Source organism: Lycium barbarum, chromosome 6 (assembly GCF_019175385.1).
Source record: "Lycium barbarum isolate Lr01 chromosome 6, ASM1917538v2, whole genome shotgun sequence".
NCBI lineage: Eukaryota > Viridiplantae > Streptophyta > Magnoliopsida > Solanales > Solanaceae > Lycium > Lycium barbarum.
The window spans coordinates 1,230,345-1,242,748 of record NC_083342.1 but is presented as its reverse complement, the minus strand read 5'-3'; the positions used below and the strand labels follow the sequence as shown (position 1 = coordinate 1,242,748).

General features: G+C 34.4%; 1 protein-coding gene and 1 long non-coding RNA gene across 2 annotated transcripts; one reads left to right on the top strand and one right to left on the bottom strand.

Moving 5' to 3' along the window:
* The first annotated feature begins 10,338 nt into the window (after positions 1-10,338).
* Positions 10,339-11,054, top strand: LOC132599442 (auxin-responsive protein SAUR68-like). Its single transcript, XM_060312817.1, has one exon. It carries the CDS (start codon positions 10,614-10,616, stop codon positions 11,052-11,054), a length of 441 nt encoding a protein of 146 aa, XP_060168800.1. The 5' UTR covers positions 10,339-10,613.
* A 35-nt stretch (positions 11,055-11,089) lies between these two features.
* LOC132599443 (uncharacterized) lies at positions 11,090-12,311 on the bottom strand. The gene is made up of 3 exons (XR_009566824.1): positions 12,154-12,311; positions 11,981-12,070; positions 11,090-11,566 (listed from the first exon to the last, which is right to left on the bottom strand). It is a non-coding gene; the product is annotated as an uncharacterized LOC132599443 (long non-coding RNA).
* Between the last annotated feature and the right edge of the window lie 93 nt (positions 12,312-12,404).

The following is a 12,404-nucleotide window of genomic DNA, read 5'->3' as shown; positions in this document are numbered from 1 at the left end:
ACGCAAGTGTTATTACTTTAGTATTTTCTTCTGTTTTTGCATTCAGATATGACAGGAGTTACATCTACACCATCCATTGACGAAAACAGAAACGTCAATGAAGAGTTACTGGTTGACCCAACTAACGGGACAACAGGAAACACATCAGTGGTGGACCCAAATCAAGCTTCAATCCCAATAGAGGATTTGCGGGAGTTCCTGAAAGGAGAGATGGCGGGGGTGATGAAACAAATGATGATTGAAATTCGGCAAAATCCCTCGCGACCACCGCCATTGAACGGGATTGCTGGTTCAAGTCGATCAATATCCCTTAAGCAAAGAAACTTAAATGGAGAGCCAACCAACGCCAATGATCTCTGCGTGATAGCAGAGGCAACAAGTCATGGCGATGTTGATATCAATCCAATTATACCTGTTCCAATACTGCAGCGGTTCGAGGAACATATGAAAAAATTCAAAGAACATGAGAACATTGTTTTAAAAGGCAGTGTCAGGACTCGCTCCGGGACTCGCCTCGGGGCAGGGCAGTGGCAAAACGCCCTGGGGCTAGCGTGCGGGGCTTAGTTCCTATGAGGCTTACGCCCTAAGCGCCCAACCGTACGCCCTAAACACGCCTAACGCCCAACGCCCAACGCCCAGGGCTCGCCTAACAGTTCTTACACAAATTATATTTTAAATTCCTTAATTAAAATCATTCACCCTCATAATTGTTTAACAAAATAATGATATTTAATAGTTTTTCATCTATAGAAATAGAAGATTGGGTGTAACTCATATAACAAGTCGTAGTATTGGATATTTACTATTTGAGAACGTCGTGAGGGTGAATATCACTTAATTTAAAAAAAAAAAAAAACACATAGCGCAATTGTACATTTTCACTTGTCATTGGTCATAAGTTCTATGTATCAGAATTATCACATAATTTTATTTTTTGTTCACGAAGAAGTTATGTTTTAATTGTAATATTGATAAATTTGATTGATTATTTGCTTATAGGGAGATAAAATGAATAGTATGATAGTAATAGTGTTTTAAGAAATTATGTTTTTTTCCGTGTTTGAAAGTTAAAATGTTAGAATTGATTTGCATTTCATAATAGCTTTTATTTCATTGTATTGTTTATACTTGTAAAATTATGTTATATATAATTACAAGTTATAAGCGGTGTATAATGGATTGCTTTGATCATTTTTTTGTGACGATCAAGCGCGCGCGCGCGCGCACACACACACACACACATATATCTATATATATATATATATATATATATATTTAATTTATTTACAGTTTTCTTTTATTTTTTTATGTGATTTTACCTATTTAAAAATATTTATTGTAATTATATTATTTTAAGAAATACTAAAAATTAAATACCCATGGGGCTTACGCCCCGTGCCTCGAGGCGTATGTAAAACGCCCCGCCTTACGCCCCCGCCTTTTAAAACACTGCATGAGAAAAGAATCAGTAGAATACCACTATCAAAAAAGAGGACGATAGTGACTACATATATCATCGATGAAAAGATTCTGCAGATTTGCAACACGTTCCAGAAAGTTTCAAATTACCAAAAATCAAAATATATGACAGAACCACCGACCCCTTAAGATCACATTATTGCCTATACATCCAATTCGGGCCTGTGATCTTGGGCCAAAAATGACTTAGTCTGTTATGATTAAACAGTTTGGTCAAGTATTGACAGGAGGAACGCTGGATCGGGATGCAAAATTACCCCCAAATTCACTTGAATCCTTTGCGAATTTAGTAGATAAATTCAAGAGGCACACACTGGAGCAAGGTAAACAAAGAAAAGAATGGAAGATATATTCAACATCAAACAAAAGAGAGATGAAACCTTACAACAATTTATGCATCGCTTCCAGAAACACCGCAACACCTTGCTGCAAATTGAAGACAAATGGACTGGAATTGCATTCCGATGCATTACATCCCGATGGAACGCCGTCAACAAAGGATATCGCCAAACACTTAATTGAGTACCCGGCAAAGACATGGGACGATATATATTACAAATACTGTTCAAAAATTCGGATAGAGCAAGATATCATCAATCCGATCATGAGGAACTCAACACCATCAACCAGGGATACGTCGAGTAGGGGCAATTCCAGAAAAAACGATGGAGATAGAACGCATAGAAGAGAACGTTATGATCCATATTATCCACGAGCAATCCGTGAAGGTACACGAAGAAATAATCAATATCGGCATAGGTCACCACCGGCAGCAGGGACGTCCCGAGAAAATTATAATACCGAAGCTCCAAAACTCACGGACTATAATTTCTGTGTTTTGACATCAAAAGTGGTTGTAACATTGGATAAGTTGGGTAATAAGATCAAATGGCCCCAGAAAATGAAATCAGATCCAAGTAAAAGAAATCCAGAACATTTATGTGAATTTCACAAAGGACATGGTTACAAGACTGAGGATTGTCATGCATTGCGATTGGCAGTTGCCGATCTTTAGAGCAAGGACATTTGACGGAGTTGCTTTCGTAGAATGACAAGCAAGCATATTATCGGAACAGGGAGCAAGGAGCACCGCCGCCACTTCCTGAGCCAAAGCGAGTAGCGAATTTTATTACAGGTGGTGGAGATGTCAACATTACAGGGGGGGTGGACGTCAACAAAGTCACTTACACCTCAGGCGTGAACTTCAAAAGAATAACCACCAGAAGTGAAAAAAGGGATAGACTGGCTCTCGTTGAAGATTGTATTACCTTCGATGAAGCCGACGCCGACGATATGCAATTTCCGCATAATGATGGGTTGGTAATTACTTAGCGCATCTTAGATACTGATATTAAACGTGTTTTTGTTGATTAGGGAAGTGTTGCCAACATGATAAACATCATAGTCATAGAGGAGATGAAATTGACGAGCAAAATAATCAACAAATCCATCATGCTCACTGAGTTCAATAATTCAACAGAAAGAACTCTGGGTGAAATCATTTTACCAGTCGTAGCAGGTGGAGTGGAACTGCAAACTGCATTTTCAATCATGTCCCCTACGATGGATTACAACATGATAGTTGGACGTCCCTGGATTCACGCCATAAAAGCAGTACCATCAACATACCACCAAGTGGTCAAATTTCCAAGGCCGTGGGGCATCAGAGAAGTTCACGGTGAGCAAAGAATTTTCAGAGACTGTTACACCGTGGCGGTAAAGAAAGGCATACCAAAGGTAGAGCATTTCGAACCGGAAAGAGAAAGTAAAAAGGATAAATAAGTCTACCAAATACTGCAACAAACGGAATTAAGCATCAACGATACTGAAAGAGAAATTATACAAAATCCTTTAACAGAAGAATAATCAACGGCGGTAGTTGAGAATGTCGTTTGATGACACATCTCTAAAAAAAAGCGTACATTCATCGGATGCAAACTGCACCAACCGAGTAAGTATATTTCATTTTTACGTGACAATATAGATATTTTTGCCTTTTGCCACGCTAACATGACAAGAATAGCACCGGAGATAGCAACGCACAAAATTGCACATTGATCCTTATCACAGACATGTGAAACAACCCCGAAGAAGATTTCCCGATGATAGAAGTAGATTCATAGAGGAAGAGGTACAAGGATTATTAGACGCCGGATCCATAAGACCAGTAGAGCATATGGAGTGGGTATCGAATGTAGTAGTGGTGTAAAAAAAGAATGGAAAGATGCGAATGTGTGTAGATTTCACAGATCTAAACAAAGCATGTCCAAAGGATCCTTTTCCACTTCCTCATATAGATCAAATGATAGATGTAACAGCCGTCCATGAATTGTTGAGTTTCGTTGATGCTTATTCAGGATAAAATCAAATCAAGATGAATCCTGCAAATTAGACAAAAACAACATTTATAACACCGATGGGTTTGCATTGTTATAATGTGATGCCATTTGGACTAAAAAATGTTGGTGCAACATATCAACGTTAGTGACAACGATGTTCAAAGATCAACTGGGAAAAATAATGGAGGTGTACATTGATGATATGGTTGTAAAGTCAGAAAGAACTGAAGATCACTTGATTTATTTGAAAGAAGCCTTTGCAATACTAAGGCATTTCAACATGAAGCTGAATCCTGAAAAATGCGCATTTAGTGTGTCTTCCGAAAAGTTCTAGGGATTCATGGTTTCAAAGCGAGGAATAGAGATAAACCCAAACCAAATAAAGGCGATAGAAATCATACCCGATGATCTCAACAGCAAAAAGGAGGTGCAAAGTTTGACTGGTCGCGTAGCAGCGTTATCTGGATTTATTTCAAGATCATCGGAGAGGTGCTACAAATTCTTCACTGTACTGAAAAAACAACAAGATTTTGAGTGGACGCCAGAATGTAAACAAGCTTTGCAAGAACTCAAAAGGTATCTTTTCAGTCCACAGTTACTATCAAAACCTAATCCCGAGGAGAACTTGTTTCTAGATCTTGCCGTTTCAGAGGTATTGGTAAGTGTAGTTCTGATATGAAAAGAAGAAGGTAATCAATCTCCGATTTATTATGTTAGTAAAACTCTTTTAGCTACCGAAACAAGGTATCCGCATTTAGAAAAATTGCCTTTAGCTTTAATACATGCTACTAGAAAATTAAGACACTATTTTCAAAGCCATCCAATTGCCGTGGTAACAATATTCCCTCTATGGAGCATTCTCCATAGGTCGGAGTTATCAGGCAGATTGGCTAAATGGGCGATTGAACTTAGTGAATTTGATATTACTAATCAACCTAGAAATGCTATAAAATCGCAAATTCTTGCCAACTTTGTAGCAGACTTTAGTTTAAAATTAACTTTAGAAGTGGAAAAAGAGACCATCGCAACTTCGGGGTCATCCTTGGGATATGGACCCTATACACGGATGGGGCATCCAATGAAAGTGAGTCGGGATTAGGCTTAGTGCTTAAAGTGCCCACTAGAGAAATTATCCGCCAAGCCATTAAATGCCCAAAAAATACTAACAATGAACCGATTATGAGGCTGTTGTTGCAGATTTAAAACTTGTTTTGGATTATGGAGCATAAAGTATCAACGTACACTGTGATTCGCAATTGGTGGTTAACCAGGTGAATGAAACTTTCAATATAAAAGAACCCAGAATGCAGAAGTATCAAACATAGATATCAGACCTCTTTGCAAAATTCAAAAACTGGGAATTAGAGCAAGTTCCACGGGAAAGCAATGAGCGAGGCCGACGGCTTAGCAAAATTGGCATGAGCTGCTGATCCCGCAGAACCAGGAAGCAGAAGTGTCATCCATTTATTGCATCCAATTGATTGCGAAATTGAAGTACGTACAACGGGATCAGTGTATGATTGGAGAAATGAGATACTTGATTATTTGCAATAAGCGACTCTATCCGCATATAAGAACTAAGCACGAAAATTATGAATAATTGTTTTTATTTTATTTTAGTATAAAGTATTTTTGACCTTTTCTGTATCCAAAATATAAAATACCGAGAACTAAATTGCATCAATCACACTATAATAATTACGGAAATCGGAAGAACTGTTTAACAGAAGCCAATACAGAAAGCTACAGTTATTTTCTCGAAATCTCAAGTGCAATTATATAAAGCAAGATTATTAGGCAGCAAATAATAAATTAATTCGTAGCTAGACAAAGAAAAAGTGGTTGGGTAACAGGGAAAGTGTTAGGAGGTTAGGGTACCAATTGGTAGGGTTTCTGGTTATGACGTCATATAGTGACGCCATTTTTACTAGTCCTCAGTACCCTTACAGTGTTCCATAATTGTTCTTTTTGCACTTTTTATTACTCCTTTATTTTTTCCATCATAAAGGATGGTTTGGTTTATTGATTATTTACACATAAATGGTATTTTCTCCGTTTCATAATAAGTGTCATCTTAATAAAAAAAATATATTAAGAAATTAATAATACAATATAAAATTTACTACATTATCATTATATAATAAAAATAAATTATTTTTCCTCTTGATTAGAGCATGCACAAGTAGAAATCCTTTTGACATTGAGGATTTAACAATATCAAGTTATTATGTGGCTTACCCAATCATCATTTAGATGTTACTTTAACTTGTCATTTTTTGCCTAAGGATAGAGTTGAAAAAAGCTAGCCAATTTATGTCTTGATTTCTTAAGGTGACACTTATTATGAAATATATTTGTTTGGCTAAGGTGACACTTATTATGGGATTGAGGGAGTAATGCATATCTTTTGGTAGATGGTTAAATTATGTAGGTATTAGTAATTCAAGTATTAGTAATGCAGATATTAGTTGTGTGAGTATTAATTAGGCGAGTATTAATTATTTCATCTTTTATCCTGCCTAAAATTACACACAAATTCCTCATAATTTATACATATATTAGTTATGTCGGTTTCTAAATTGCAAACCTATCGTCGCATTAATTTTATACATGAATAACTTACTTCCTAGCTAACTACCAAACTTGATAAAACTTATGCCGAAATTAATAATAAGTTGTCTCTTTGCTACCTACAAAACCACCCCTATTGTTATATAAAAAATATAAGAATATATGGACAATATTATATGAAGATTGTTATGTGAAAGAATAAACGACACGAGATATTGTTATACACAAATTTAAAAAATGAAGAATAAATACATGAAGATCTGTTCTGTGAAAGAATAAATAATACGGGATTGTTGTACAAAGAATAATTATGCGTGAGTCCTAAGAAATGTCATTATGGATTAAATAATAATACTAAATTAAATCTAAAATAAAAAATACAGATGGATAAGGTATTTTAGAAAATCAACAGCATTCATAGGAATATTTTTGTAATTTAGCAATAATGGGGCAAATTTTACACCACAAGTAATGAAGCAGGTTCCAATTGATATGAAGCATTATTCTTTTGCCAGAGCTAAAACAAAAAATACACAGCGATCACTTTGAGCCCGTTTGGATTGGCTTATAAGTTGGCTTATAAGCTGTTTTTAGCTTTTTTGAGTGTTTGACTGACTAGCTTAAAGTCATTTTGTGTTTAAAATAAGCTCAAAAAAATAATTGAGTCAATTTGACTTAACTTATCTAAAGCAGCTTATAAGCTGAAAACAACTTATAAGCCAAAAAAAATAAGTTGGGCTACCCCAACTTATTTTTTTTGACTTATAAGCTGTTTTCAGCTTAAAGCCATAAGCCCATCCAAACAGGCTCTTTGTTGTAATTTAAAAAGTGTATTGAGCGTACATTCTTTTTTTGTTTTTTGGTCAATTCTTTTACACAGAGGACATTCATCACGAGAAAGTACTAGCACTAATAAATTAGACGTGCAATAAGGTTAAAAGTACACAGATATAATATTCTTTTAGATATATTATCTTTGTTTCAAATTAGTTGTTATATTTCGCTTCTCAAGAATTTACTTAACTAATTTTTGAAATTAAGTTGAATTTGATTAACTAAATATTTTAGCATTAAAATTTAGATAGTCAAAAACTACACAAAAAGTACTATAAGAGCTCATTTTTTCATTTCAAATCATGACAATATATGTATTTTAAAATATTGATCAAATGTACACATAGTTTGATTATCGAAAAACGAAACATGATAAGTAATTTGAGACGGAAGAAGTGCTTTATTATATTAATTATTCCTATTATTGTAGAAGGAACTGTATTTTAAAGCTAAATTTAAAGGAATAACAAATGTCATGGGATATTTCTCTCTGGGATCGTTTTGAACGATGATATAATTGTCGTACGAGAAAGTAAACCAATTGTTCAGTTAGATGATCAAGTTGTGTTTAGCAAACAAAACGATCATATCCTTAATGATCCAACAAAAACTACTATGTACCTATATTAAAAAGCTTTTACTTTTGAAGTTTAACAGAAAAATGTTAGGTGGTAATTCGGTCTCCAATCTTAATTATATGTGAGTATGATAACATTTGAAAATCATTTTTTTTGTCTGACTCTGTAGACGAGGGTCTATTCTAAAACAGTCTCTCTAATACATAAAGGTAAAGGTAAGATCTGAATACATTCGACTCTCTTCAGATCCTATTTATAAAATTATACTGACTATGTTGTTGTTGTAGCTGTCTAACTCTCTACAAATTACAAAAAATATATAGTTAAAACTTTTGATACATTTGTTGTTTGGGGCTTGTAAGTTTTTTGTTTTGGGAGATAGATTATATGTCAAAAACTTTGTTTTAGGAAAATGTGTTGGCATCTAGCACAAAAGGTAGAACAGTTAATTTGGGCAGAAAGAAGGTTTTGTATATTAGCAGAAACAAAACTAAAAGCCTCTCATTATTTGGGTCAACTCAAGTAAAACAGAAATTAAGAGAAAAAAACACTATACTTTGTTGAGTTTTCGAAAAACCTATACAGAAAAAGAAAAGAAAAAAAACTAAATCCAAACGCGGCAATGAGTGCTATATTTTCTCAATATTGTTTCTGTCAAATCAATTAAATTTAGGGTTCTTTTCCTTTTACACAAGAGTACATGTAAGCAAAGTAAAAGGACAAAAAGAAAATAGTTAATCAGAAAGCACATCGGGACCTTTAACAGATTTTAGAGGCAAAATACCTTTTTCTTTTAAGAGTAGTTGCGGGTAATTTGACGGTGTAAAAATTATTTATCCTGATTATGTATATTATTTAAACACGTTGTGATTATAAAGGAGATACATACGCTACATCATAATATTTCAACGGCTAACAAGACTTCAATGATTAAATGTGTAACTGAAAATTTAGTCGGAGTGCATGTTAAGAGACCCACATCCGATATGGAGTGTGTAATTGGTATCCTTATATGGGTTGGGCAATTTTTTTTGCTTTGAGCTAACTTTTGAGATTGTGTAAGACTCAAAATTCATTTTTTTACATGGTAACAAACCAAACCATTCCAATTCTTTGTTAACCGATGTTAGGCCCCATTATACTGTTCACGCTCCAGTTAACGAGGTCTGAGCATGCGAAGGAGTGTTAAGAGTTTCATATCGGATATGAAATGGTTAATTGATTTCCTTACATGACTAAGACAATCTTCTTCCATTTGAGCTAGCTTTTAGAGTAGCGTCATATACAAAATCTATTTCTTTATGGTGCAGGAATACTTATGGCTTTTTTTTTTTCTTCGAAATTTTACGTAGAAACAGAGGCTATTCAACGATGTACTCCACTATTTAATAGTCAAATAACTCAACTGTGTAAACGAAGAAAGTGAATGTTTATGTATGTGCAGAAGCTTTTACAGAAATTCATACGGCTTGTAAGCCAATTAATACTTACCTATTGAAAACAGTAGAAGGAGATATACATTTATTTTCAACTCAAATGAAGAAAGAAGACAATAGTAATAACCTACGAGCAGGGATAGTAATGATTTGCGTCACCTGTTAGATTTAATAGCTTTCTCGGAGAGTGCGCTCAGGGGGCCTTCTTTACTATTCTCTCCGTCTGATTTTACTTGTCCAATTTATAAAATTAAAAAATAATTTATTATTTTATATTTATTTTATTTTGATTATTAGTTATTAAATTAGAAATTTAAATGAATTGTTAGTGACTGCATAACTTTTAAAATATGTTTGATTAATTTTAATATTAGATGAATTATAATAATTAGAGATGATATAGTAAAATTGTCATTTTATTTATGACTCATTAAAGCAAACAAGCAAAAATGGAAGGAGGGAGTACTTAAAAAAGAAAAAAAAAATTGCCCGATGTCAATGTTATCTCAATTTCATAATTAGTGGTGTTTTTACTTTTTAAATTTTATTCAAAATAAATAATGTTTCACAAAATCAATATCAAATTTTTTCTTTCAATTTTTATCCTTATGTAAATAACTAAAGTTTTACGTACTTAACCAAATAATCATTAAAAACTACTTTTTAAAACATTTGCTTAAGAGTAAATTAATAAAAATATTTCTTACTTTCTATGAGTAAGTAGTTTTATTAAGATAGGTAATCAAGCTAACAGTAAAAGTACTTAGTCTGAAACAGAGAGAGTACTTGATTGAGGTCCCTATTAAATTTGAATTTACTTTGAAATTTTCATATGAAAGGAGAAAACACTACTCTAATAAAGACAATTCCCTAGAGGTTCAAAATCAAAATTTCTACCATTAAAGGATCTAGTGCAGCGGATGGAGCTGCGCTCGTTCCTTAATTAGAGGTTACTGGTTCGAGCTCTGAGTATGAAAAAATTCTTGATAGAGAGTTCTTCTCCTCGAATGAGGTCTTACCCGCTCTAATCTAAATATAATCAGGTTTCAATATGAGTATAGACACCGGGTAAAAATAAAATAAAAAAGCTAAAATTTCTCATTAAAAATGAAGAACTATTTACTGTTCTGTCGTGACCTTCGTTGGTTCATTACTTTTTTTGTCTGTTACACGTACACACACACTATTCTTTACCAAAATCATAGAGATCTTTTGCTTCAGTGCAGAAGCCATATTAACAATTACCAATAAAAAAAAAAGCTGCTAATTCTCATTCCTCTCAGAAAAAAGCCTTTTCCTCATCAACCACAAGCATTATCTATTCAGCTATCAAGCGTCTCTAACTTTCTTGTTTCCAATCTTCAAGAGAAAAAACAATGCTAAGTGCTAAGAAACATATCAAGATGGCTAGGAAATGGCAGAAGTTTGCAGCCAAGCAGAGGAAGAGGATTTCACTTCCAAGAAATAGAAGCGATGCAGACAGTTGTAGTACATCTTCATCATTTATGGCCGGAAAAGGCCAGTTTGTAGTGTACACAACTGATCAAAAGCACTTTGTGATTCCATTGGCTTGTCTAGAAAATGAGCTCATTTTGCAACTTTTAAATATGTCTGAAGAAGAGTTTGGTCTGCCAAGTGGCGGTCCTATTAAATTACTGTGTGATTCAGCCTTCATGGAGTACCTTGTTTCACTAATCAAGAAAGGTGCAACTGCTGAAGATCTTCACAAAGCATTGATCCTCTTGCTTAGTTCAAGTTGCTCTTCAACTTCTTCATTGCACCAAGAATGGAGAAACCAGCAACTCCTTGTTTGTTGAGTCATGTTCATTATCTTTAGTAAATGATAGCTCAAAATAGATTATCAGATTAAAAGTAGGTGGTTGAAAGTGTGTATACAAATGGAATTGAGATTTATATGAAATTTAACCAGATTGAAATCTTTCATTTCTCAATTGGTGATTAAAATCTTCTAGCATTCTCATCTTGGGATGGCACTATATATAGGGGAAAAAAAACTTGTTTTTATCCAAGTAGTCAATTTCTTCGATCAAAACTTACAGATACACAAATCGTGCCCAGACAAGTCTTAGTTATATGAAAATCAACTATGAAGATTTCAATTGAAAAGCGAGTTATATTACAAGGATACAATGATTTGGAATGTAACAAAAATGCTCAATGGTTCACTGTGAATCATACTACCCCATCATCACATGGATTTGATTTCTGGTAATAGGTCATTCATATTCAAATACATAGTGGTGAAGACTGTCATGCATCATCTTTCAGGCACAATACTGTTTAATCCAGTTAGCCACCCACCATCAACCTTGTATAAAGTTTATAAAAAGGTGTTTATACACAAATACGAGCTAAACTGGATAACAAACTCAAAATATGGGCTAAAGCGTGTAAATATTTTCTCCCAATAGACATAGAGCATAAATTTCCCTAAAATATTTTCCTTCACCCCACACCACCCACCACCACACCACGCTCACCCCAAACCAACTCTACCCCCATCACGGCCTAACCCCACACCCCCACTACCAACCCCCCCCCCCCACCTCACCCACCATCCACCTCAGCATTTAACAAATTCGGGGGAGGGGGGGGGGGGGGGGGGGGGGGGGAGTCAAAATTTCTCATTTTTTATAACATTTATAAAAGTAACATAAAACTTACAATAGAAATAGACCAAACAAAAAAAAAAAAAAAGAGAGTAATTAGTGTGTTCACTTACATGCGAACAATGTTGCCAATAGTGTGGTCTTCTCTTTCAACAGTAAATGTTGCTGCATTCATTATCTTCGTATCCCTCTCATACGAAACCCTAACCCAAAAAAAAAATTAAAAAAAAATTACACCCATTAAAAAAAGAAGGTAAAAGAGTATTGAGAAAAATGAAGTAGTTACTTTTTAACGCCTTCTGGTACAACAAATCGTTCGTAACGATCCGGTGCATTCATTTTTCACTCTTTTTTCGTTGTTGTTCGTCTTCAATTCGTATGCAGCTCTTCTTTTCTTCAAAGCTTTGTGAAGAACAAATATATAGGGGAGCTGGAGGACTTGTTTTGCTGAACAGGCCCAATCCAATCCAACTATATTAACATGTCAATGAGCCCACTGGGTTGTAAGACTTGTCAAAGCTTTTTTTTTTATTTTTA

Coding starts and splice junctions, on each gene's coding strand:
- LOC132599442 (XM_060312817.1), top strand. CDS start 10,614: ATGCTAAGTGCTAAGAAACATATCAAGATGGCTAGGAAATGGCAGAAG.